The following is a 23,653-nucleotide window of genomic DNA, read 5'->3' as shown; positions in this document are numbered from 1 at the left end:
TTAGATGTAGGCAAAACACAAAGACATCAGGAGGTATTTACACTTGGTCACTTCATGCATTTTTACTGATTAGATAGCTATTACATTATGAAAAGACCAAGCGCAAATGCCGTCCAAGACGGATTTAAGATGGATATAAATCCGATCAGGCATCAGATGCATTCCAGATGAAATGTGTAAATGCATCTGTCTGTTCTGGCTTACAGCTACATGTGTAAACTTAACTCCGCCCAAACAGCGCTACATCAGCATGGGGAAATGCGAAACATAACAGCTGCTACTAAGTAATTGCATAGGGCTCACATCGCGCAGTGAATAACAACATATTAAGAAACAGATGCACATTGTAGGAGACGTGTAGGAGACATTGTTTCTTCATTTGTTTGATGCAGATCACTGATGAAACTGAAACTAAACCAGGGCTGGACTATTAATCTAGCATACCAGCCATTTTCCCGGTGGGCCGATGCACTTTGGGACTGATCAGGGGAGGATTGGCCATTGGGAGAATGGAGGGGTCCAGTGGGTCGGCCACGAAACGGGCCGAATGGTCCGTGATAAGCTAAAATGAGCCACGCCGTTATGCAGAACGGACCACAAAACGGTGCCGCCATATGCAGAAAAGCCAGTTGCTATGTCAAATCCTGGGCCAATTTCTCTTCCAAGTCCAGCCCTGAACTAAACAATGCATAATCATGGAAGTGAACTCTGTTTTATTTGCATAAAGCAGTGGAATTGAATATGGTAAATGGTCTGCACTTATATAGGGCCTTTTTAATGTATTCAAAGCGTTTTACACTGCGTCTCATTCACCCATTCACACAAACATACACCAATGATGGCAGAGCTGTCATGCAAGGCGCTAACCTGCCATTGGGAGCAACTTGGGGTTCAGTGTCTTGCCCAAGGACACTTCGAACCACCAACTCTGCAATTAGTGGCCAACTCGCTCAACCACCTGAGCCACAGCCGCCCCATCAGATCATGAGGGGCTCACCAGATCAAGATCATATTTCTATCCATTTGGCAGAGACACATTTATGTGGCTTACGAGTAAATGGAATGTGCTTATTCAATTGGATCGTAATCTGATCAGTAAAAACGCATGAAGTAACCAAGTATAAATACCCTCTCAGTCTAGCCTGTGTACATAGAAAAAACAATTGGAAATCATGTGAACAGCCCCTTAGATTTCACATTTACAGTAGCAATGGTTCCTCTATACAACTTTATTCACGATGCATTATTCTACCAGGGCCCTCCTGGACCAAGAGGCACTAATGGGCTCGCAGGACCCCCGGGGCTCCCAGGACCACCAGGACCCGCAGTAAGACCTGCTCCCTTAACACGCTTCAGAATTTCATATGTTCATCATTTTACATGTAGCAAATGCATTCTTACCAAAGCAACTCATAAGACCCAATAAATGTCATTGGCTTTATCTAGTTTATAAATCTATCATATGTAAACACAAAACTCATTAAGGGGAGTGAACTCAGGAGTTTGTGTCCTGTAGAACAACATTATTAGCTACTCTACTAAGAGGTGACAGTGATTTTGCTAAGAAAGACACATATCTGGATATTTTGTTGGTCCTGGAACAACATTCCTTTCCAAGAAACATACAGTATTCCTTAGCCAATCTGTCCCAGTTCATCCACAAGAGTGTCAATAATGTGGAATTATGTCATCTTATCCAAGCAGGTTCATTTGGGTGGAGTACAAGCATTTTCTTCTTTTTTACGGCAAGTTGCCTTGACATTGACAAGTTTGTGTCAAAGCACAATCAACTAAATGTTGTTGAAGCCTCATTCCAAGGCCTGATCTTTACCCTAAAGCCCAAAGTAAATTTTGGTTAGACGCGAATACTAGATGTCTTCGTACACGAAGCAAGACGCAAATTTTGTCATCCGCAAAATGCTCTAGCACTGAACGAGTGCGGCCGGATTTTGCGCCTGGAACTATTTGCACTAATTTGTGGGTCCACAAGGTGGCAACACTCACAGTTGAGCCATTTCTGTCAAGAAGAAACACATGAAGGTGGAAACAACAACAGTGGATGTGCACGTCAATAATGCGTATGTGAGGATGTCAGGAAATACCTGCATTTGTATAACACAAGTCTGAGGAGAAAATTACTGTCTCACTAAAGAGAAGTAGTCCAGTATCTCATAGCGGTCAGTGTGCACATGCGGCAACCACCTGCGTATGCACACAGTCAAAAGGCATAAACTTTGAAAGGCTAAGCAGCGTTCAACAGTACGCAGACGCTAAGCGTTCGTGTCAGAACTGAAGTATACTTTAGACTTATCTGATTGGTTCATGGGAATTATGCACCAGAACCAACAAAAATGATCTGGGAAACTACTTGGCAAAATCATGTCCCCCTTTTGTAAATACATTCTCATTTCCTGTATCTCTCTTGTCTCTGCTGTTAACCCTGACTTTACCTATCAATTCCAAACACATTTGATGTTGCCGTTAGCTTTAGCACGTTAGCTAAGCTCAGTTCAACACTTGTATATCAAACAACGTACATATTCATAAATTCATCACGGGGTGATGGTAAACCATTCAACTTAAATTTTTAAGGTGCTATTTGCACTGAAGTTTCGCTGGTTAGCCAGATAACTCCGCACCTTCCACTAAGTATGGCAAGTCAAGAGCACCGATTTCCTGTATCTCTCTTGTCTTTCTTTTGTGTCTGTGTTTGCTTGTGAATTTAAACTATGCTGCTGTCATTCTTCTGTTTGTAGGGGCCTCCCGGTGCTGGAAATCCTGAGGGAAGTGGGGAGACCGTGAGTGCACATTACATTTTTAATAAAATCATGTTTTTACTGCACATCAGTATTCAACAAGTATATTCTAAAAACAACATTACCTTAGATCTGAGGCCTACATCTTTAAGTCCCAAATAAGAAAACCATGCAATGTACAGAATATAAAAAACTTGGGGAAAATTTGTCAAACTTCACCATTGTTTCATTGAAAAATATAAAAGTTATTTAATGAAAAGTTATAAAGCAAACATCATATTGCTCATAATTTACATTTTCTGAGGGAGAAAATGGTGCTTTCTTTATAACGTTTAAGCTGTGGTCCCAGATATTACATAATCTGAGCTGTAATGGGTCTTCTAAATGTATCTACTGAGTGATGGATTGGTTAAAATGTTCTGTTGTACTACACTTCCTGTCTGCTCTTATCATTAATGATGAATAGATATAATGTGTTTATGTGTGCATTTGTTAGCAGTGTCAGGCTACATGCCCGGCTGGACCTCAGGGGCTGCCCGGTCTGCCAGGGATGAAGGTGAGCCATAAAAAAATGCTTTAGAATAGCAACTAGCATAGGGCTGAAGAAAATGCCTTTGTAACACCTTAGCAACCACCCACAACAGCCTAGCAATGCCATATAAAACACGTAGAACATCTTAGCAACCACCTACTAATGTCCAAGCAACAGGGTCAGATTTGGAGACAAAATGTTTCCAGGATTGTCCGGATTCATGTTGCACACTGGACTATCTATAATCTATTATCTGCATTATTATTATTATTATTTTTATATGGGTTTCATAGGCTACGTTGCTTACAATATACACAATGCACTGTAGTGTATGAATTTTCAAAGTGTAGTATCATCCCAAATGGACCACTTAAAATGTTTCACACTACACGGAAGCGTTCATCATTTAACAGCTAGATTGAAGTGACGTTTCAAACGCATTTGATGTTGTCGTTAGCTTTAGCATGTTAGCTAAGCTCAGTTCAACACTTGTATCTCAATCAACGTACATATTCATAAAGCGCGGGGTGATGGTAAACCATTCGACTTACATTTTTAAGGTGCTATTTGCTCTGACGTTTTGCTGGTTGCTACATAGCCAGATAACTCCGCCCCTTCCGCTAAGTATGGCAAGTCAAGAGTGCATGAAATTCCACACTGCGATTTGACGGATGAAGAGGTGCATCATCCAGGTACTCATAGTAATGTTTTTGTTACATTTTCAGTGTTTACATACTACTTGCACTACTTACACTTCCAAATGATGTAGAATATTGCAGAAGTGTGCGGTTTGGGTGCACCACTGATAGGTCCATGCGGCATGACACACCAATATTGATTCATCAATATCAATCTATAACACATCATAATGTGTATCTGCCTGCTGGCAGCCCACTGGCCCACCAGGAAAAGTCCCGCCCTGCCGATGGCCAATCTGACCCTGCATAGCAACCAGAATAACTAACAAGTGCCTATCAAGACCCAAAGAAAAACAAAACATAAACAAAACTTTTTAACTCTCTAGAAACAACACAGAGTAGCTATACATCAGTATGCTCACTAAAGAGCTTTTGTTTGGCCAAACTCTCAAATAAATGAGTACATTACTCAATTCAATTTCACTTCCAGGGACACCGCGGCTTGCCCGGTGTGGACGGCATTCCAGGTAGTCAAGGTGAAAGAGTAAGTCAAGTTTACCTGCACACAACAGATCAAATGTTCTTTACAATAATAATAATTATGAACAAACACTGAAAAAACACATATTCCCTCTATATTGACAGGGAGAGCGAGGAGCCGCTGGAGAGCCAGGACCTACTGGACGCCCAGGAGATGATGTAAGAAAACGAATGTGTTTGTTTGTGTGTGCATTGCAGAGTCTGATGTGTGCATGTTTTGATATTTTCTACCACATTTTACCCCAAAAGAGACTTGGCATAGTTACACCTTACAATAATGTGTTTATTGCAGGGTCAGCGAGGTCCAATTGGATTTCCCGGAGCTCATGGGGATAAAGGAGATCGGGTAAGACTTATAACATCTTCAACTGCAGCAGAGGAATGCTTACAGAGCAATATCCCATATTCCACATCAATAACTTAAGTAATAATTACATTTATTTTATGCTCAATACAGCCAATCAAATAACATATGCGGTGATCGCACAGAGTATGAATGCTTTGCATACTGCACAGGAAAATTAATGTAGCAAGCCATTTTCGCTAAGAAGTCAAGAGTATTATTAAATGTAATCTCTGGTGACTGGTATGAGAACGGACACTTACAAGTAAATGTGTATGTCTTATATGTCTTATTATCGCTGTTACGGAGTAAAGTAACATATAGAAAACCGAGCATTAACCATGATTTTTATTGCTTTCTAACAATATAAATCTAGTTCCTTCTCTTTGTAGATCTCATAGATTGCTACCTTTGATTGATTACTCCATATATATTCTGTGATGTTCAAGCTGTCAAAGTTTTTGCTGTCTGTTGCATGTGCTTACAGGGTCCTCCAGGATTTAACGGTATCCCAGGACCAACAGGACCACCAGGATCTCCAGTACGTGCACAGTATTTAATCGATTTTTTTATTTAAAAAAATCTGACACAACTGTGTGCGAATTTTTATGTTGTTTTGTGTGTTAATTAATATTAACAGGGTATTGAAGGCATCAGAGGGCGACAGGGACATCCTGGACCTAAAGGAGATGATGTATGTCCTCTTTGCTGTCCATATGTCCAACTCAGCATCACTATGAATTAAATAACCAATCACTGACATTCTTTTGACACACACTGTATCCTGTTTTTAATTTTTTTGTTAAAGGGTGCGATCGGAGTCTCAGGCGAGAAAGGAGCTGCTGGTGCCAAGGGTGATACTGTGAGATATTGATCAGTTTTCAACAGATTTATTTATGAAAATGCCCTTTAGATTATATAATTAGGGTAATAAATATGAAATGGTACCAGAATGGTGACAGTAATATGGAGGCCCTAAACCGAAGATCACTGATATAAAATCACTAGGTGAACATTTTTCTTTAGGTGTCTTAGTGCCTTCCTGAAAATACAGTTTATTAATTTATTTATTTATTTTCCGGGCTTTTTTTTTTTTTTTTCATTTTTTTTTTTCTCTCTCTTAATTTATTTTTCTCTCCAGAATTGTTTTTTCGCTCTTAAACTTTAGATTTTGTTTTCCTTTCTCTGGATTTTTTTATTATTTTCTTGCTAGCGAACAATTACATGTGGTACCAACCTCAGCCACCAGGTGGCACTATCAGTAAGCATGAAATCTTATGCTTAAAATGTGTCAGAATGTCTGTAGTACTTTATTTGTTAATTTATAGATTCACGCTTACATTATAATACAATAACAAGAATGTTTTGCAAATATTAATCAAGAAAAACACAAAATATTAGACATTATACAAAAACAAGAAAACAAAAACAAAAAATCTGAGAATTTTTTTTTTCAAGAGGGGCGATAAAAAATGCAGGACAGGATTAAGGTACTAAGACACCTAAAACATTTTTTTTTTTTAAATCACCTAGTACAATTTTTTTTTCACCTTGCAGTTCAGGGCTTCCATATAGGATTCATCTCTCATAACTTTTAATGATTCCATGTGTAGGGTGAGCCAGGAAAGAATGGTTCTGATGGAGCAGCAGGAGCTCTGGGAGAAAAGGTGAGATATGATGATGATTATGCTTATGACTAAAATTCAGAATTCAAGACATTTACATTTGTACTAGATGCACCGAAATTATTTTATGATGCTACATTTTGCCAAAATATTGAATATATATAGTTTTGTTACTTTAATTGTTATTAGATTCAACTAGCAAAGTATTTAATACTATTAGCATGTTCTTTTGATCACTAATTACCTCAAATCAAAGAAGTGTCTGATATTTTGTTGTCTGTTTGACAGGGAGATCCAGGGCTGCCCGGGGCCATCGGTGTCAGAGGAATTGTAGGAATTCCCGTAAGTCCATCAGTTATTGTATATTTACCTGTTCATGTATTTTATTTTATTTTTAAATTTGGTGTGCGTTTCCTTTTGTGATTCCTGAAAATGCTATTGTGAAAGTCAATTTTACTCTTATAGCTACTGTGGTTTAAAATTTGTCAAAGGAATTCCTTTAAAAAATGAATTTCTATGGTAATGGAGGGCATGTGATACTGACTCATTTTTTTTCTCATTTGTAATCAATGACCATACGCTGAATCTCAAATTTAGGGTTTGCCAGGAAAACAAGGACTCATGGGGCCTGCAGGTCCAAAGGTAAAATTTACATGAAAGAAAGCATCATTTACATGCAATATCATTTTGTAATTTTAAAGCATGAAATGTGATGCTGTGGAAAGCAGTAAGTAAGCTTTATTTTCTCTCTCTATATATTATGTTATAGGGTGAAACTGGTGCTCTAGGACTGACTGGTCCAATTGGGCTTCCTGGTAAAGAAGTGAGTATTATAATATTAGCCATTTTTGTGCTTGCCTATACTTTTGTTATTATTATTAATCATATTAAATCAATATTTTAGGGTGCAGCTGGACCCGCAGGAGAAGATGGAACTCCAGGAGCTAAAGGAGCCACTGTAATTAAAAACACAATTCATACATACTTATTGTATGTTTAATTGCCCTGTAAACACAGTATTTATGTATTTAAACTCGTCATATAGTCTGGTGTCCAGTATGAATGGCTATTAATATGTTGAGTGCAATATTCGTGTTTGTGGATTTCTGTTTGTGGAAGTCATTGTTATTACATTTGACAAAAGTGGCAGCAATACGGGGCCTGGGTAGCTCAGAGAGTATTGATGCTGACTACCACCCCTGGAGTCATGAGTTTAAATCCAGGGCGTGCTGAGTGACTCCAGCCAGGTCTCCTAAGCAACCAAATTGCCCCGGTTGCTAGGGAGGGTAGAGTCACATGAGGTAACCTCCTCATGGAAGCTATAATGTGGTTCTCGCTCTCGAAGTAGTGCGTGGTGAGTTGTGCGTGGATGCAGAGACATAGTGCATGTGGAGGCTTCGCTCTATTCTCCGCAGTAACGCGCTCAACAAGCCACGTGATAAGATGCGTGGATTGACGGTCTCAGACACGGAGGCAACTGAGATTCGTCCTCCACCACCCGGATTGAGGCAGTCACTACGCCATCATGAGGACTTAGAGTGAACTGGGAATTGGGCGTGGCAAAATGGGGAAAAAAACAAAAAAATAATCTACGTTGCATAGAGCAGTATTACTGAGTAGGAATGCCATACATATTTTTCATGCTTTTTTCTTTGGAAAAACGAATTATTAACAAACTTCTCCCTTCTCAGGGTGAATCAGGAAAACAGGGTCCCGTCGGCCCAGCAGGGCCACCAGGAATAGAGGTAGGCTAGACCCAAGGATGCACCCATGGGCTAAGCTATGTATCTCTATAAACTGTTGTTTTTAATGTATTTACATATTAGCACTAGTATTATTTAAATGAATTAATTAAGGTTTCTTTTGACTCATTCAATGAAATTACAATGAAAGTCAATGGGGCAAGGCAATGCATTGGGATAAACACTAAAATACAATCTGCTACAAGGAAATAATAAAAAGTATAGCTAAAATTATGTTAACATGATACTTGTGTTATTGTCCAATCTTTCAAGTGCTGTAATGACCGTGTCAGTACAGTAAACCATAACTGCATAACTATTGCATGATACAGGCAAGAATACCAGAAAAGGGACTGTTTACATAAGGAAAAATCCACCAGGAGTTATTGTCAGTAACGCAAAAAACAAACGTTCATCTGCCTAGAAAAGTACCGATGCTATCGACAGAGCTCAACTTATTTTGAACCTAGAACATTGCTTTAATATATCATTATTTTGTGAAACTCTTCTTTCTGCTTCCGTAGGGAGAAAAAGGTGACCAGGGACTTATGGGTCCTCGTGGAATCAAAGGTCACACGGGTCATAAAGGAGACCAGGTGTGGATCATGTTCATTTCACAAATCTTAACCAACCAGACTTCATTGTTACTGCTCACTTTATGTGATCATGTTGTTGTTTTTTATTTTTATTTTTTTATTTCAGGGTCCGATTGGTCCAGTTGGTCCTAAAGGAAGCGAGGTAAGTAAGCCATAGTCAAACCACAAAATGAGTTACCTTATTAAATGCCTGGTTGATACAATGTAATTTTACACTCTCTAATCGGTCTACAGGGCGATCCAGGTGTTACGGGAGAACCAGGCGTGAAGGGTGATCAGGTAGGCCTTATTTACTTCAACATTCCTTTCATAAACCCTCTAATTATGATATTACAGTATGTTCACACTAGTCTGATTTTAATAATGGTTTACAGGGGCCTCCTGGGATTATTGGCGTCAAAGGAGAGGTATGCGCTTTACCACACTTGTACACTCATCTATGGGCAACACGTTCTTAGAAATAAAAGTTGTAAAAGTGCACAGTTGTTAAAGTTGTTTCATTATCAAATGCATTATTGTAATTATTAGTGGTAGTTGCTAAATCTACCCCTTTGTGCATACTTTGGGTTAGGGATTGGAACAAACCCACCCAGAACCCAGAGTTTTTTCGGGCAACATCCAGTTATATACTTCTCTTGTACATTAATTCCTCTTCGTATTCCTTGTCTTATCTAAGAGTGGAGAGAAAGGCCAAAGAGGAGCTACAGGTGCTGATGGTCGTCCAGGACAGCCAGGCCATGAGGGTCTGACCGGCCCCCAGGGGGCTAGAGGTCTGGAGGGGGAGAGAGGACTGCTGGGACCCCCTGGTCCTAGAGGTCTACCTGTAAGTACTTGTCACTATGTGACATGCATTTTTATATTTGAGCGGAGATTACAGGTTTGTTTCAGAAATGCTGTGTGTTTGTTGCTGATTTTTTGTGTTGTGGGTTTGTTTTCAAGGGCCCCAAAACGAGTGACGAGAAGATTCGTGAAATGTGTTCAGCTATTGTTGAAGGCATGGCATTTTTTTAAATGTATTTATATATTTAGGAATACTTCACTCCAGTATTCAAATTCTGGCATCATTTACTCACCCTCATGTTGTTCCAGACATGTATGACTTTCGTTCTACAATTTTGAAGAATGTTCCCGCTGCTCATTTCCATACAAATAAAGCATAGTGATTAGCGGCTGTCAAGATCTACAAAGTACCATAAAATTGCACAATATTCCAAGTCTTTTGAAGCCACCAGGAATACATGTAGGCTGGACCCAAAGATGCACCCATGGGCTAAGCTATGGATCTCTATAAACTATTATAATTTTAATTTTTAAAATATTAGAATTTTCCAGGTTCAGTCCTTTAAATTAACGCCAAAATAATTTTGACTCATTTATTAGCTTTTAAAACGTGTTTTTTACTGCAAAATTTGCATTTAACATAATGAACTTACAATGCAAGTCAATGGGGCAAGGCATTGCTATTGGGATAAACTCTAAAATACAATCTGCTTAGAAAGCATAGATCCAAGGAAATAATAAAAAGTATAGCAAAAATTGACAGTGCCAATACAGTAATCCATGTAACTATTGCATGATATGGGCAAGAATACCAGAAAAGGGACTGTTTACATAGGGTGCAGGTAGACAGGTAGACCTCTGGGACCAGGGTGTCCCATCAGTCCTCTCTCCCCCTCCATACCTCTGGCCCCGGTGGGACAGTCAGACCCTCATGGCCTGGCAGTTCTGGACAATCATCAGCACCTGTAGCTCCTCTTTCTCATAGGGGCTGTCAAGATCCAGAAAGCACCATAAAAGTAGTCCATACCCCTAAAAGTCTTTTGAAGCCATATGATAGCTTTGTGTAAAGAACAGACTTTAAGTCAATATTCAAAAACGTTCTCAGATCTCAACAATCGGCAAGTAACCCCCTCCCCCCACCCCACACACACTTTTTATGAGCTCGACAGCCCCTGGTAAAACAGCATGAACATTCTTCAAAATAGTTGTACTAGGGAAAAAAGAACATCAAACAGGTTTGGAACGACATGAGGCTGAATACTCGATGACATAATTTTCATTTTTCGCAGAACTATCCCTTTAACCTATTGAAAAGCATCAGGTTTATGTCCTTTTATAATGCATCACAAATTATGACATATTTTGCTCTGCTTAACAGAACATTTAGATGCCTATAAAAAAGAACTGGCCAAGAAGCCTCTACCTCTTGGGGCTCCTGGAACTCCAGGACCCGTGGGGCCACCTGGACCCCCCGGACCAGCAGGGGCTGCAGGAGAGGCTGGACCAAAAGGTCCCGTGGGCCCCAAGGGGCATCCAGGATACTATGGCCTTCCTGGAAAACCAGGAGCCAAAGGTACAAGTTGATTTTTTTTTTTTTATATGAATATCAAGCTTGCCTTAATATTTCCAAACTGTGCGTTACCATTCCAGGTATCAGAATGTGTACTTGATGTCTTTAATGAGGGAATGAACTACAATCCCATGAAGCACTGTGAATGACATAATTGAAATAAAACTATAAAAATATTAAACTTGTTGGTTAAAGTTGCTGATCATATGTATAGAAACAATACATTTTAATTGTATTGCAAAATGTTCAGATATTTACAAATTATTTACAAGTAGTTTTTGAGAGTGTAGGGAGACTGGATTGCATCATTCGCAATGCATCATTGAAGTTTGAGCTCTTTGGCCAGAGTTTTTTGCCATGATTCTCTGATTGGTGGATCTCTCTTCAGCATCATGGATAGTGTAGTTCTTCACCAGGAATTCCGCAACTAAACATTAAGTTAAAATAACACAGACTGATGGCTTCAGCTGATGCATGTACCATGGATTAACAGCCTCGGCACTATGAATTTAAAGGTTTGTAAATGATTGTTAAAAGTAAGTGCCCCTATGGAGAAAATGAATGGAATTTTTAGAGCCAGACTGTTGCGCTCTATTAGTGAGTCTTTTTTTATGTTTATTAGCATTTTTATTTTATTTTTTTAAGGCAAAGTATGTAATTCTTTCATTGCTAAAATACTTTCTCCTATCCCAGCTTAATGTGCAGAGTAAAATAAATCGTCATTATTATTTTGTTATTCCGTTTGGTAACACTAGTGGTGAAAAAACACGATACACTTCACCATTAAATGTCTATTTAGCTAGTAGCCATATCATATTAAGAGCATTTGCTAAATGTCCTTAATATCATGTCATGTTCAAAACTGATTACCTTTGCAAGAATCAGCTCTCTTTAAGCAATAATCGCTTCTTTCATAGTTAGATTTTTCCCCAGGCGGAATTTAGAGGCTAAAACTTCGAACACATTGATTACCATTATCGGTTGCTTTTGGCACGGTCATTCAAGGGTAACAGACTCCAGAAAGATTAGCATTACTTTTATTTTGTCCTCCTAAATGGAGTTTGTTGTACAGCGAGTTCAGCCGCTGCTAATTACTGCCGACCCAAGAAGGAATGCTACACTTGCTTATGAGACAGAGATTGAGAAGCAATAACAGGAGGATTCTGAAACCCCTTCAGCATCTCCGTCTACCTCAAATATTACATGGGAAAACATCCGAACCTCTGAGAAGATTAGGATGTTAATTGATGATTAATAATATAAGTTGGAGTCTTGACTCCAGCCAGGCATCCTAAGCAACCAAATTGGCCCGGTTGCTAGGGTGGGTAGAGTCACGTTGGGTTACCCTCCTCGTGGCCGCTACAATGTGGTACTCGCTCTCAGTGGGGCGCGTGGTGAGTTGTGCGTGGATGTCGCAGGGAATAGCGTGAAGCCTCCTCTCACGCTAGTTCTCCGCGGTAGCATGCTCAAAAAGCCACATGATAAGATATGCGGACTGACATTCTCAGATGCGGAGGCAACTGAGATTCGTCCTCCACCACCAAATTGGCCCGGTTGCTAGGGTGGGTAGAGTAACGTTGGGTTACCATCCTCGTGGCCGCAACAATGCGGATTGAGGTGAGTCACTACGCCACAAGGACTTAGAGTGCATTGGGAATTGGGCATGCCAAATTGGGGAGAAAATTAGCCCTGCTCCAGAAAAAAATTAAGTTGTCTAACATTTGCTAAACACTCATGCCTAGCAGCCTTTTTGACTGTGTATCACAGCAACAGTCTTTTACAAGTTGTGATATCTGAGGGTCATAATACCTTCAAATGTACACTGGAAACATAATTTTCACTCAGTATTTTTGTCTTGTTTCACTTGAGAAGCAAAATTGCTTAAGCTATTATAAGAATATATTAGAAATGTAATTATTTTCTTACCCCATTGGCAACTTGTCTCGTTTTTAGCATAAAACAAAAGTTACTAAATTCCAATGGGGTAAGACTTTACCAGGTGATATATGCATTACAGAAGATGTGTTTGACAACAGCAAATGATCAAAAAGGACCATGGGACTACTACCATTTTTTGGGCATAGTACCATAGTAATACAATTTTTTTTCTTCATATATAATGGCATTCTTTGAAGTACCTTCGGCCTAAATATCATGATAAATGAATATGGTAATTATTCAGAGCCATGGTATTATAATCGTACACATTAATGCAACATTAATGTGATATAATTTGTGTCTAATACTTTTTTCATGTGTTTGTGAAGGCGACGCAGGTCTAAAAGGGGATAAGGGAAATAATGGAATTGGAATTCCAGGAATTCCGGGAGAACCCGGACCACAAGGTACAAAACCTCAAACCTCAAAACAGATTTTAGCACCACTTGAATGCATACAGGGCCCCCCAAAAAAAATCTGTGGGCCACTATGTTTGATTGCGCATATCTAAAAATGCATAAAGGCCTTTGCACGATTTTTGGCATACTTCTATGAATTTTTATACACAACAAAATTACGTCACTGTGATGTCATCATGATTTTATAAAACAGGACCAGCTGGCAAACCTGGCATTGGTAAAGATGGTGCCAACGGTGCCAGAGGAGAAGCAGGTATACCTGGAACCCATGGTACCCCTGGCACAAGAGGACCCCCGGGTACCCCCGGTCTCTGTGATCCTTCAACCTGCTTCAGGCCTCAACCGCTTTATATGGTTGGTGGGAAAAAGTCAGTGAACATCAAGGGTCCATGAACGGAAACATAAAAACCTCCTAGAAACCTTCATCACAATCATCGGGAACACAGAGGCTGTCATTTTCCGATAAACTCGAAGAGACTTCACATGGTACCATGGCGAAAACGAGTAAACAAACAAGCAGTTGTATAGAGACATACATATGGATGCAGTTTTAATGATGGATACAATTCATGTGGTTATTGTGCCTTGTACATAAACTAGAATGGAAGGGAAGAAAATATAGAAAAAGTGTGTTTGATCTTTCAGAGGGTTTAAAGGGGTTTTGCAGACAAGGAAATAAAATAATAGGAAATAAAAATTTTGGGCCACTAGGAAATATGATAATATAATTAGAAATTATGAACCATTTTCTACCAATGCTGAACCAATTTGCAGACCACAAAGTGTCATACGAGTAAATTTTTGCATGTTATTTTTTTTTTTAAAATGTGATTGTAAAGACTGATTTTAGTCATGGTGCCAGAAATTAAGCTACACCAACTCCACAATAGCGCAGCTTGAAATAAAAGCTTTTCACCACCATGCTACCTGTGTAAAAGTTTTTATTTGTCCTGACTTCAAACTCTAATAACATATTGCTCTCAACACCAATAAGGGTGTAGTTTTGAGTCACACAAGGGATAGTTCACCCAAAAATGGATGTTCTCATCATTTACTCACCTTCATTCCAACCCAGATGTGTTTGACTGACTTTCTTCTGTAGAACACAAACAAAGATTTTTAGAAGAGTATTTCATCTCTGTAGGTTCATACAATGCAAGTGAATGAAAGCCAGACCTTTGAAGATCAATCAAAGTAATTATAATTATAAACTTAAAAAAAGGAACTAATCCTTAATGAAGTTGGCACTTTTATTAGCACTTCATGTTTTAACTTTAATTCAGTTCATAAATTTTTGACATATTCATTAACTAAACTGATAGAAATGAAAATAATGTTGCAATGTAAAAACTATGAATGACCCTAAATATATGGCCCTATTTGAATTTCTTCTTTCATTTTCAATTAGACTATTTTGAAGGACTGAAGCATCCAAACCTATAAATCCAACACTGAACCATTGAAGAACATATTGTTACACACTTCATAACAGGAGTATTTACATTAACAACCCAGTAATATAAAGTGTACCAGCAGGTCGCTTTTGCCGGGAATATCCAAAGGATGTGAAGTTTATGCGTGCTTCCAAGAGCCTTGCCTCAGACAGTAATCACACCTCTTCCGCTATTCAACTGCAACACTAGGTAACGTTACCTTAGAGATTGAATCCAGCAAACGGCCGGCTCCCAGCAAAAATACAGACTCCTACATAAACTCAGAGTAAGCCAAAAAAAACATTTATCTACTGAATCCCATCTGGCTAAGTGGGAATGTGATCATGGTCGAGCGAAAACTAGAGTGAACATCAGCAGGGCATTTGATTCCTGGAGGGACATTCATTAGGTTTTGGGGAAAACAGACCCAGAATTGCCGTTCTTCTTATTGGACAGGTAAGCTTACATAACTGTAAATCATGTGAAATATAGTGCCATAAGGATTAATCTGTGTCATTTTAGCTAAACTACAATAACACATTGTAACGCAGTTCAATGGAAAGGAGGAGGTGAGAACTGGCTTGACAATATAAATAATAGTTTAATGAGAAAATTAAACAAAAGACAAACACACACACACACGATGGACATGTCCGTAAACGATCTCAGTCGTCCGCAATCTGTCTTTATCCCTCTCAATTAGCCTGATAAGGGACCAGGTGTGTATAATCACGACCCCGCCCCGCCCTCTGCCCTGTCACATTCCTCCCTCGTTCTCTCAGGCAGGGGAGCTCCCGGCATGACGTGCCCCCCCCATTTTCCTGGGGAGGGGCGTGCCTTTCGCCCGGCTGCCGGCAGGTCATCCCCGTCTACCTGGATGAGGGAGGGGACAAGGGGAGGGAAACAGAAATATTAAAAATGGGGGGGTGTACTTCCTGTAAAAGTGTAGTACCCCCCAAAAAAATACTGTAAAATTTAAACGAGAGGGAAAAGGCCAACACGGAGTGGCAGTGGGAGAGAGAGAGGAATTCGGCTAGCTTGTTCCTCGGTAACTCCTCCACCCTCTAACGGACGACCGACGCACCTTCCCCGCCCCTGGCAGCGGTTCTCCCACTCCAGGCGGTCGGCAGCGAGCCCCTCCCCGCTTGCGGTCGGCGGTCTCAGACTGTGCCGTGTTTCGGCGGCTGGTAGGCGCCTCCTCCGCCCCTGGCAGTGGTTCTCCCGCTCCAGGCGGTCGGTTAGGAGCCCCTTCTCCCCTCGCGGTTGGCGGCCAGTGTAACACAGTTCAATGGATAGGAGGAGTATAAATAATTGACAATATAAATAATAGTTTAAAGACAAACACATGATGGCTCTTGGTCTAAAGTTCATTCCGTCGATGTTTGTAAGGTCGAAGTTATTGTCTGTATGAATGATAACTTTGGCTTTGAAGCGAAGCCTTCTCATGGGTGTGTGAACAGTAGAGAGTGACGAAATTTCTCGGGCTGTCATGGCATGGACCTGGCAGTCAGCGAACCGACCAAATGAAGCACGTGCAGGCAGAAGAGAGGAGGAGACCCTGAAGAGCCTCTCAAGAGAGAGAAGAGAGTGTGTTCTTCCTGTTTGGAAATATTTGAACTGAAATTGGCCACATCCCCTTTTCAGAGTCACATGGTCGACTGGGCTGTCCTTTCAAACAGTTGATTTTATGGTCCTTTGTTACAGTCTTACAAATCTCCCACTCAAAAATAGTGCATATTTAATCATGAACTTTTATATCTTGAGAATGGTACAAGAGACATGATATTCGTTGTCATCACGTTTCTCTGCATACGCCAGTGAATGCTTACATACTAAACATGACATTTTTTTATGGATATTATACCATGAGGTAACAAAACATGAAAAACCCTGGTTACAAAATAATACTGGTTAATTCATGGGTTATACAACATTGATGAAACTTTACACACATTTTAAAGAGGTATATCAGGCTATAATCATTCATTTGTCAGATATACAAGTTACCACAGTTCAAAGCAATTGTCAGGATTACCGATAAACTAGGTTACTAGGTCTTGTATAAATCGTGGATTTAAATGCATTCTGTAAATTTTAGAAGGCTAAATAAATAAAGTACTGTGACTGTGTAAAATGTTCCGGGATTAAGATAAAATGTCTTAGTATTCGAGTCGTGCTAATCTGATGGTCTTTTGGAAACCGTTCAAAGAGAAGTCTGCTTTAACTCTGTATGGAAGTTCAGGAGGTTGTGCAGAGGGGCCTTTCTGACCAATTAGGATGCCTGGGACGTTTGATTTATGTCATGGAACAATTCCAGGATTGCAAATGTTGAAAATCATATTGTTTCAATTCATATTGTTTCAATTCTTCTGCGTGTATAACACTATATATACTTTAAAAAAAAAAACGATATTCTAGGCTCAATTCCTGTACTTTTAAAAAGCCCAAAACTGCATATTCTCCCATGCTTTTTATCCAGAAGAGTTTCTAGAGACATAATATTAATCTTAATTTCCTGCAACTTTGCCTGCATTTCTTGCCTTTCATTGTAATATGCTGTAAAATGTATAAGGATGAGTTCAACTGATTCTAGCTCATTACACTTACTGCACATTCCTGTGGGACGCTTATTGATTTTATGTAAATTAGCATTCAAACCTGTGTGTCCTATTCGAAGTCTGTTAATTATTGAATTGTCCTTTCTTCTTAATACAGAAGTAAGATCTCCTGTTCCAAAATTTTTCTGAATTTTATACAGATTCCTCCCCTTTAACTCTCTTTCCCATAGATTTTGTTAGATGTTATTTACCACTTTACAAATATAAGTCTTGACTTCTGATTTACATATATTGATGGCAATGTCTACATTACAGCATTTAAGTGAGTTCTTTGCAAGTGTATCTGCAAACTCATTTACCTCCACTCCTAAATGTGCAGGAACCCAAAGAAATGTGATGGAAAAACCTCAGTTGCTTAACCTATGTAATAATTGCACGATTTCAAATATAATATCTTGTCTACTATCAGAATGGCCAGATTGCAGGCTTTTCAGAGAATCTGTACATATAACTCATCTCTCAACATTCATATCCTCCACCTACTGAAGAGCAATGTTAAATGCAGCTAATTCCGCAGTAAATACAGATAAGTTGTCTGATATTCTCTTTCTGATAGATACCTGATATTTTGGTACAAAAACGTTGGCTCCAGTTTTCTCTGTGATTGGATCTTCTGATCCATCTGTAAAGATATGCATTGTGTTGCTGTTCTTATGTTCCGTGTACTGATGTACAATGTATTATTCTGAGAATAGCTAATTTTTCATATTTTCTTGGAGTAAATTAATGTCTATTGGCATTGGGAAAAAAAAAAAACATGGTGGAATTTTGGGCATTGGCACAGTTTGGTAATTACTATGGTCCAATCCCATTGACTGGGCTAATCTAGTCCCTATCCATCCAAGAATTTGGCTGTTGCCTCGAGTATGCTCCCAGCATTCATCAAACACAGACTTGGTAGGATATACATCCTTGTGCCCCTTTAATGATACCCAAAACACCAGGAGAGCTGTTGTCATCAAAAGCTGCTACTGAAGATGTTCTGAAAGCTCCACAGCATATTCTAAGTGCCTGATTCTGCACTACATCAATTTTCTTTAGAAATGTCTTACATGCTGAACCGTAAGTCAACGTTTAGTATCTTTGTACATTACATCATTGTTTTGGTTGATGCCCTATGGAGTGTGTGCACGAGCACAAGAGTAGCTGGCTGCAGTTCACTTAACGGCCACAGGTGTCATTAACAACAAGTGTTTCTGAATCTTACATACTGCACCTTTAAACACGCAAAATGATTGACAGGCAAAAATGTTTCGGACTGGCTAGTTTCCAAAATATAGTTGTATATCACTTACAACACCTTTAATGAGGCTAAAACTAAAAACTCTTCAAAGAACAGATCTTAAAGGTGGACTCAGTAATTTTTTCTTCAATACAAATTTTCAACCCTAAAGAAATTAATTGTGATTTTGAAACATGTGTATAAAATCATGAACACTCACATGCGATTAAGTCTCCAGTCATATCATTAACCTTATGAATACTGTTTTAATCTACATGCAAAGGGTCCCTCTCATGGGGGCTGCCATGTTTGAATCACATGACCAGTAAAATACCACTGGCTTAATCTAAGTAGCTGATTGTGAATAGTGATTTTTTTTGGTCATGATTCCCTACATATATTGCAAAATTACAATTCATGTCTTTAAGAGTTAAACTTTTTTAATGAGGAAAAAAATCACTGAGTGCACCTTTAGGTTGAAAAATTCCTTTTCCTTGAATTTCATGATTTCAATCAAGCTAAACTCAAAGGTATAAATCTATTCTTGACCTTCTCATTGATGCTTCAACACTGTCAGTGTTTAAGATAAATTGCATCTGTGTTTGGGGGTGGGTAGAGTGTGTTTTGAAGGAGTCTCTTTGATTCAACAGCTTTAATTGGCACACAAGGGAGAAAACTGCAAAAACAATCCAGCAGGAATGCTATTTGTGACACAAAATTTCTGAAAGACATGACCAATAATAAACCACCCAACCAAAAATGGACAGTGTCATTGAAATGTGATTCAAGAGACATAACAAGACAGACTAACAGACTAGAGTTCATTGTTAGCAAAAAAAAAAATGACCCTATGGAGAAAAAAAAAAAAACATGAGTTTAGAATATAAAAGGATGTAAAATAAATTAAACTTACCCGGGTACCGAAACCGGCTTCATCATGAGTATTTAAAATGATTATTACGTATTTATTCATTAATTCTGCGTTAACGCTCCAGTCCAGCAGGTGGCGGAAATGTGTTGTTTCACCTACCGCCATGAAGAAACACTTGAAGAATCTAGCAACTGCTTCTCATTTCCGTCAAACGAAAATGGATGGAGATAACAAATGACAAGCTCCAAACAGACATAATAACCGTATACTTTTTTAGTATATACTTATACTATTTGCTGCTTGTAATAAATTATTTTTTATATACTTTTGTATTTAATTTTGTTGCGAATTAAGAAATATTTATTAAAAAATATTTTTTATTAATAATAAAAAAAAACATTTTGCAACCGCAGATTTTCCAGAATTCACAAAACAAAAAAAAAACAAAAAAAAAAATCGATTTTTTTATTTGAAAATAATAATTGTTCAAATTAAGTTTTGTTTCTAACATTAATGCATAATAAACCAACAATTAACATTAACAAAGATTAATAAATGCTGTAAAAATATATTGTTTATTGTTACTTCATAATAACAAATGCATTAACAAATGTTAACGTTTACAACCTTAATATAAAGTTTTTTTATACTTCACCCACTCATTCAAGTCCTCGGTTCATGCATGCTCATCAGCTGCTCACTGATGTCCAAAAGAGGCGATTCTAATTTCAGTGTACTGGTGACTCGCAAACTGAGTAGCTCAGCGAGTAAAGACACCGACTACCACTGCTGGTTCAAATCCAAGGCGTGCTGAGTGACTCCAGCCAGGTCTCCTAAGCAACCAAATTGGCCTGATTGCTAGGGAGGTTAGAGTCACATGGGGTAACCTCCTCGTGGTCGCTATGTGGTTCGTACCACGAACAGGGAGCTGTTGACTCGGGAACAGCTGTCCTCAGATCAGTGTACTGTTGACTCTAGAACTGCTGTCTTCGGATCAGTGTACTGTTGACTCGAGAGCTGCTATACTCGGATTAGTGTACTCTTGACTCGAGAACTGCTGTCCTCGGATCAGTGTACTGTTGGCTCGAGAGCTGCTGTTATCGACTCAATGTACTGTTGACTCGAGAGCTGCTATACTCAGATCAGTGTACTGTTGACTCGAGAACTGCTGTCCTCAGATCAGTGTACTGTTGACTCGAGAACTGCTGTCCTCGGATCAGTGTACTGTTGGCTCGAGAGCTGCTGTGATCGACTCAATGTACTGTTGACTCGAGAGCTGCTATACTCAGATCAGTGTACTGTTGACTCGAGAACTGCTGTCCTCAGATCAGTGTACTGTTGACTCGAGAACTGCTGTCCTCGGATCAGTGTACTGTTGACTCGAGAGCTGCTGTCCTCGGATTAGTGTACTCTTGACTCGAGAACTGCTGTCCTCAGATCAGTGTACTGTTGACTCGAGAGCTGCTGTACTCGGATCAGTGTACTGTTGACTCGAAAGCTGCTGTGATCGACTCAATTAACTGTTGACTTGAGAGCTGCTGTACTCGGATCAGTGTACTGTTGACTCGAAAGCTGCTATACTCGGATCAGTGTACTGTTGACTCGAGAGCTGCTGTACTCGGATCAGTGTACTGTTGACTCGAAAGCTGCTGTGATCGACTCAATTAACTGTTGACTCGAGAGCTGCTGTACTCGGATCAGTGTACTGTTGACTCGAGAACTGCTGTCCTCGGAACAGCCATTGTCCCATGTTTATATATATATATATATGTATATATAGTTCTGCATGTTCATTTATTAGAGATAAACCTGAAAATACATTAATACATTCTTGAATAAATTCATAAAATATAAGCTATTCAAAATTCTAAATCAAAAAGATTAGGAAAAATTAGGAAATGCTAATTATCAATGCCATGTTAATAACTCTAAACATACTGCATATGTTATTTATGTTTTTGTGCAATTTTAAACCTTTCACATTTTATTTTTGTTTACTATTGCAAAACACAAAAAGTAGCCCAATTTTAGCACATGGATTGGTTTTCGTCCATACTCTTTACAATGTAGTTACAAAATTGTCCACAAGATGCCTTTGTTGTCTATGTTGAATTGAGACTTCTGTTCACTTGTTAAATATGCATTGATCTTTGTAATTAAAGGCACTCTAATTCATGTAACTGATGCATATTTTGTTGTTGTTGTTTTTAAATATTTTAATAGTTGTTTATGAGTTATGTCTCTCAATTTCTAATCCCTCTCAACACTAATGTGAGTGTAGGGTGATCAGATGTCCCGGCTTACCCAGGACAGTCCCGATTTTAAGAGGTGTGTCCCGACAATTCTAGTAAAAATGTAATTATGTCCCGGCTTCAGCTGGTAGTCTCACTGTTTTGTTTTAGTTTTTTCTGAAATTAAATATCCTCATTGTCCTTCTCGCTATTGTCTCTGGCATCGTTTGCAGAGAAACATCACACGTTGATTTTTAGATTTTTATTCAAATCTCTCAGCAAATCGGCTGAAACAAAGTCTTTCTAGCACTGTCGGACAACTTTGGGATGCTTGATTGACAGGTGATGTCTGTTTCTAAAAGGTGATTGACTCTTTAACTGTAATGCAGGACTTACTTTCTACATCTATTGACCATTGTGCATTTAGAGCTCCTTGATTGAGCATTCATTTGAATAGAAATGGCCCGTCTCTGCTAAAGTATCTCTGCTAGCACCCATAGGTTTGCACTCTCTTACATTAAGGAACAAGGCCTGAATGTAAATTTGCACTCTTATTAGCACTTCATGGTTTGAACTTAATTCAGTTAGTTTAGTCTTATATTTTTACCTATTCTGAAACTGAAACAAAAGACATGAACATTTTAACAAAAAATAAAACACTTTACAAAGCTATACCACAGACATATGGAAGCCATTTTTAAGGAGTTTTTGAGGCATTTATAATGCTGATAACAACAAAAATTTATTCAATTTGGCTCTACTTTAAAAAACAAATCCGGGTTACAGTGAGGCACTTACAATCGAAGTGAATGGGGACACTCTAAACATTAAAATACTGTTTCAAACATAATGGCGTAAAAAAATATATATAATAACTACTGAAAAGGAATTATTAAAACAACTTTACAGCTCAAATAATACAGAACTATTAACAGAAGAATTAATGAAATGTTTTAATAAACTTATAAGCTTCACATTTCTGCCCTTAAACCCTCAAAAAATTGGCCCCATTCACTTCACTTGTTTTTTTTTGAAGGTGGGACAGGTTGAAATAATTTTTTTGTGGCAATCATTATTTGGTAAATACTTAAAGAGCCTTGTAACAGAGCCAAGTCTCTGTAATTTCAAAATAAGAGTCCCTGGTGTGTTTCAGGCTTGTTTACATTTAAGTCTCACTTTATGCACCAAATATTTTTTTCTTCTGATGATTATTTAGATTTTAAAAATTATCTGTCTGTTATCAGCCTTTTCCACCACCTTAGTTATCGTATTGGCAAAATACACAATCGGTCAACCTCTGTTTAGGCCATTATGTTTTTTCGAATTATTATAGGGACACTTGATCACATTTTATCCCCAAATACCCATAAAGTCGTCTGGATGTTTTATTTTTAGTATTGGCATTGTTTTTAATGATGATTGTCATAACAGTCTTGACTTTTTTTTTTTTTTTTTTACAGGAAAATAAACTTTTTTTTTTTCCTCACTGTGGTAATGAGAATTGGGGAGTAAAATAAACGTGAAAATGTCATGAAAATATTGTTGCAATCTTAATGGCCCTAACATTTTCTATATGCCAAATATAGCTTCTTAATTGTTCTTTTGAATTGGAGTTAAAATAGAACCAGGAAATTGTCTTCATTCATCCATTTGATCTTTCCTGTTTATATATTTTATTTAGATTTATTTGAAAGAAAGAAGCATCCAAACCTGTAAATCCATCACTGAGCCGTTGTAGAACATATACAGTTTGGTTTACACATCATAACAGGAGTATTTACAATTACAACCCAGTTTTA

At 38.5% G+C, this 23,653-nt stretch overlaps 1 protein-coding gene across 1 annotated transcript in view; it reads left to right on the top strand.

Moving 5' to 3' along the window:
* Positions 1–14,390, top strand: part of LOC127620363 (collagen alpha-1(IX) chain-like) — a 54,779-nt gene extending 40,389 nt beyond the window's left edge. Inside the window, exons 16-39 of the mRNA XM_052093574.1 lie at positions 1,256–1,327; positions 2,757–2,798; positions 3,256–3,312; positions 4,417–4,470; positions 4,572–4,625; positions 4,759–4,812; positions 5,297–5,350; positions 5,450–5,503; positions 5,618–5,671; positions 6,423–6,476; positions 6,723–6,776; positions 7,032–7,076; positions 7,204–7,257; positions 7,339–7,392; positions 8,126–8,179; positions 8,701–8,772; positions 8,879–8,914; positions 9,007–9,051; positions 9,147–9,179; positions 9,449–9,595; positions 9,712–9,766; positions 10,931–11,125; positions 13,390–13,467; positions 13,673–14,390. Coding sequence (XP_051949534.1) covers positions 1,256–1,327; positions 2,757–2,798; positions 3,256–3,312; positions 4,417–4,470; positions 4,572–4,625; positions 4,759–4,812; positions 5,297–5,350; positions 5,450–5,503; positions 5,618–5,671; positions 6,423–6,476; positions 6,723–6,776; positions 7,032–7,076; positions 7,204–7,257; positions 7,339–7,392; positions 8,126–8,179; positions 8,701–8,772; positions 8,879–8,914; positions 9,007–9,051; positions 9,147–9,179; positions 9,449–9,595; positions 9,712–9,766; positions 10,931–11,125; positions 13,390–13,467; positions 13,673–13,872 — 1,671 coding nt within the window. The 3' untranslated portion in view covers positions 13,873–14,390. The remainder of the gene's footprint in view (positions 1–1,255; positions 1,328–2,756; positions 2,799–3,255; positions 3,313–4,416; positions 4,471–4,571; positions 4,626–4,758; positions 4,813–5,296; positions 5,351–5,449; positions 5,504–5,617; positions 5,672–6,422; positions 6,477–6,722; positions 6,777–7,031; positions 7,077–7,203; positions 7,258–7,338; positions 7,393–8,125; positions 8,180–8,700; positions 8,773–8,878; positions 8,915–9,006; positions 9,052–9,146; positions 9,180–9,448; positions 9,596–9,711; positions 9,767–10,930; positions 11,126–13,389; positions 13,468–13,672) is intronic.
* Positions 14,391–23,653: the final 9,263 nt, after the last annotated feature.

Source organism: Xyrauchen texanus, chromosome 26, assembly GCF_025860055.1.
Source record: "Xyrauchen texanus isolate HMW12.3.18 chromosome 26, RBS_HiC_50CHRs, whole genome shotgun sequence".
Taxonomy (NCBI): Eukaryota; Metazoa; Chordata; class Actinopteri; order Cypriniformes; family Catostomidae; genus Xyrauchen; species Xyrauchen texanus.
The sequence above is the reverse complement of the archived record's forward strand: the minus strand, read 5'-3'. Positions and strand labels throughout refer to the sequence as shown.